The following is a 5,000-nucleotide window of genomic DNA, read 5'->3' on the forward strand; positions in this document are numbered from 1 at the left end:
CGAGAGTTTTGGAAAGATGGTGAGTAACCTCATTATTGAACTAATCTAGTCAGTTTATCTACAAATCTGTAAAATGTGTTGCATAAGGTTCACTGAGAATAACATTAACATAAAACTGAGCTGAAGACACGACAAACAAAACAACAGCAATAATGGCATAGACTAGTACGAAGCAGTTTTTTGGCTCAAACACTTACAGAGAGGAAAGATGCGTCAAACGTGAAGAAAACACGAGCTTATGGATTTCTGTCAGTGTAATATGAATTCTCATTCCTTCATGACCCTCATCATTTCTGTAGTTGCAGCCAATTAAAGAGGAGATTTTTCAGCTTCAAATGCGTGTTTATTTGTAAATCTATCTAGATAAAATCATGTTTCTCTGCGAGGAGGCGGGCTGATGGAGATCATGTGACTGGCCTGATGAAGGTCATGTGATCACGTGACCAGGCTGACGGAGGTCACGTGACCGGGCTGATGAAGGTCATGTGATCACGTGACGGCTGACCGAGGTCACGTGACTCAGGAGGCGTCTGACGGCACGTGCTCCTCGAACCCCTCGCTCTCCCGCACCAGCGCTCGCTCCAGGATCACTCGACCCTCTTTGTAGCGCTGGCTGTCCTCTGTGGCGAACTCGTAGATCCAGCCCAGTTTACTGTTGCAGTTCTTACAGCTCACGTCCCGAACCATGTGTCTGCCGGTCAACATCACACGGTCCTGCACCTCACTGTACTGCAGGTTCACCACCTGAGGACGGACACACACACACACACACACACACACGTTACACACGGTCCTGCACCTCACTGTACTGCAGGTTCACCACCTGAGGACGGACACACACACACACACACACACACACACACACACACACACACACACACACGTTACACACGGTCCTGCACCTCACTGTACTGCAGGTTCACCACCTGAGGACGGACACACACACACACACACACACACACGTTACACACGGTCCTGCACCTCACTGTACTGCAGGTTCACCACCTGAGGACGGACACACACACACACACACACACACGTTACACACGGTCCTGCACCTCACTGTACTGCAGGTTCACCACCTGAGGACGGACACACACACACACACACACACACACACACACACACACACACGTTACACACGGTCCTGCACCTCACTGTACTGCAGGTTCACCACCTGAGGACACACACACACACACACACACGTTACACACACACACACACGTTACACACGGTCCTGCACCTCACTGTACTGCAGGTTCACCACCTGAGGACGGACACACACACACACACACACACACACACACACACACACACACACACACACACACACACACACACACACACACACGTTACACACGGTCCTGCACCTCACTGTACTGCAGGTTCACCACCTGAGGACGGACACACACACACACACACACACACACACGTTACACACGTTACACACGTTACACACGTTACACACGTTACACACGTTACACACGGTCCTGCACCTCAATGTACTGCAGGTTCACCACCTGAGGACACACACACACACACACACACACACACACGTTACACACACACACACACGTTACACACGGTCCTGCACCTCACTGTACTGCAGGTTCACCACCTGAGGACGGACACACACACACACACACACACACACACACACACGTTACACACGTTACACACGTTACACACGGTCCTGCACCTCAATGTACTGCAGGTTCACCACCTGAGGACACACACACACACACACACACACACACACACACACACACACACGTTACACACACACACACACGTTACACACGGTCCTGCACCTCACTGTACTGCAGGTTCACCACCTGAGGACGGACACACACACACACACGTTACACACACACACACACGTTACACACGGTCCTGCACCTCACTGTACTGCAGGTTCACCACCTGAGGACGGACACACACACACACACACACACACACACACACACACACACACACACACACACACAGACACACGTTACACACGGTCCTGCACCTCACTGTACTGCAGGTTCACCACCTGAGGACGGACACACACACACACACACACACACACACACACACACGTTACACACGTTACACACGTTACACACGGTCCTGCACCTCAATGTACTGCAGGTTCACCACCTGAGGACACACACACACACACACACACACACACACACACACACACACACGTTACACACACACACACACGTTACACACGGTCCTGCACCTCACTGTACTGCAGGTTCACCACCTGAGGACGGACACACACACACACACACACACACACACACACACACACACACACACACACACACACACACACAGACACACGTTACACACGGTCCTGCACCTCACTGTACTGCAGGTTCACCACCTGAGGACGGACACACACACACACACACACACACACACGTTACACACGTTACACACGTTACACACGTTACACACGGTCCTGCACCTCAATGTACTGCAGGTTCACCACCTGAGGACACACACACACACACACACACACACACACACGTTACACACACACACACACGTTACACACGGTCCTGCACCTCACTGTACTGCAGGTTCACCACCTGAGGACGGACACACACACACACACACACACACACACACACAGACACACGTTACACACGGTCCTGCACCTCACTGTACTGCAGGTTCACCACCTGAGGACGGACACACACACACACACACACACACACACGTTACACACGTTACACACGGTCCTGCACCTCAATGTACTGCAGGTTCACCACCTGAGGACACACACACACACACACACACACACACGTTACACACACACACACACGTTACACACGGTCCTGCACCTCACTGTACTGCAGGTTCACCACCTGAGGACGGACACACACACACACACACACACACACACACACACACACACACACACAGACACACGTTACACACGGTCCTGCACCTCACTGTACTGCAGGTTCACCACCTGAGGACGGACACACACACACACACACACACGTTACACACGTTACACACGTTACACACGTTACACACGGTCCTGCACCTCAATGTACTGCAGGTTCACCACCTGAGGACACACACACACACACACACGTTACACACACACACGTTACACACACACACACACGTTACACACGGTCCTGCACCTCACTGTACTGCAGGTTCACCACCTGAGGACGGACACACACACACACACACACACACACACACACACACACACACACACACACACACACACACACACACACACACACACACACACACACACACACGTTACACACGTTACACACGGTCCTGCACCTCACTGTACTGCAGGTTCACCACCTGAGGACACACACACACACACACAAATCCCATCACATAGAGACTGTGTCTGTTCCCCGAATTAGGAAATACAAAAAATTCCTAAACCCATCTAAGAGTAAAAATGTAATTGATGTTCAACAAATAAAAAACAGATATAATACGGAAGAACAAACGATAAAGCTTGGGTTGCTGAATATTCGATCCCTTACTTCAAAAGCACTTATTGTTAATGAAATGATTTCAGATTATAACCTAGATGTGCTGTGTATGACAGAAACCTGGCTAAAACCAGACGATTACATTACTTTAAATGAGTCCACCCCTCATGATTACTGTTATAAACATGAACCTCGCATGAAAGGCAAAGGGGGAGGTGTTGCTGTAATTTATAGTCATATTTTCAAAACCACTAAGAAATCTAGTTTCAAATATAATTATTTTGAAGTGTTGGTGCTTAATGTAAAAATATATAGTGTAAATGATAAATCAGATTTGAGATTTGTGTTGGCTACTGTATACAGGCCACCAGGGCACCATACAGACTTTATCAAATAATTTGCTGACTTTCTATCAGAATTAGTATTGACTGCAGATAAAGAACTAATTGTTGGTGATTTTAATATATATGTAGATAATGGAAAAGATGCATTGGGATTGGCATTTAAAGACATTCTTAACTCTATTGGAGTTAGACAACACGTGTCAGGACCTACTCATTGTCGTAATCATACTCTAGATCTAATATTATCACATGGAATCAATGTTGATGCTGTTGAAATTCTGCAGCAGAGCGACGACATCTCAGATCATTATCTAGTCTCATGTAAATTACATTTAGCCAAGGCTGCAAAGCCAACTCCATGTTACAAGTAAGTTAGACCTATCACTTCTGCCGTGGTACAAAGAGCACACTTACACACTCTCTCTCTCTCACACACACACACACACACACACACACACAGACACACACACACACACACACACACACACACACAGACACACACACACACACACACACACACACACACACACACACACACACACACACACACACACACACACAACACACACACACACACACACACACACACACACACACACACACAGACACACAGACACACACACACACACACACACACACACACACACACACACCCTAAAGAGAGCAGCCAGAAAAATGGAGCGCAACTGGAAGAAAAAGGTATTTCGGATTTCATGGAAGGAGAGCTCGATTGCTTACAGAGAGGCTTTAAAAGCTGCTAGATCTGCTTATTTTTCAACCCTATTAGAAGAAAATAAACAAAACCCTAGGTATTTATTTGAAACAGTGGCTTAAGTAATGAAAAATAAAGTTTCAAGACCAGAAGTTTGCAAGCAGCACAGCTGTAATGACTTTATGACCTTCTTCAGTTAGACAAAATTATAACTATGCAACCGTCTACTACAGTATCGCATCAGGGAGTGCATTATAGTCTCACTGACGAAAAATTGATTCATTCATTGCTATAGAAGAGGAAGAATTTTCTAAACTCGTTAAATAATCTAAATCGACAACTTGTATGTTAGACCCTATACCGACTAAACTACTGAAAGAGATGCTTCCAGAAGTCATGGATCCTCTTCTTAACATCATTAATTCATCTTTGTCTCTAGGATACGAACCAAAAACCTTTAAGCTGGCTATG

General features: G+C 47.2%; 1 protein-coding gene across 1 annotated transcript in view; it reads right to left on the reverse strand.

Annotated features, from left to right (window-relative positions):
• Positions 1-321: 321 nt before the first annotated feature.
• The window catches only part of LOC143746304 (protein yippee-like 5), an 8,289-nt gene continuing 3,610 nt past the window's right edge, over positions 322-5,000 (reverse strand). Inside the window, exon 3 of the mRNA XM_077238146.1 lies at positions 322-744. Coding sequence (XP_077094261.1) covers positions 520-744 — 225 coding nt within the window. The 3' untranslated portion in view covers positions 322-519. The remainder of the gene's footprint in view (positions 745-5,000) is intronic.

This window comes from Siphateles boraxobius, unplaced genomic scaffold (assembly GCF_051911475.1).
Source record: "Siphateles boraxobius isolate OS27281-9 unplaced genomic scaffold, OSU_SipBor_1 219, whole genome shotgun sequence".
Lineage (NCBI taxonomy): Eukaryota > Metazoa > Chordata > Actinopteri > Cypriniformes > Leuciscidae > Siphateles > Siphateles boraxobius.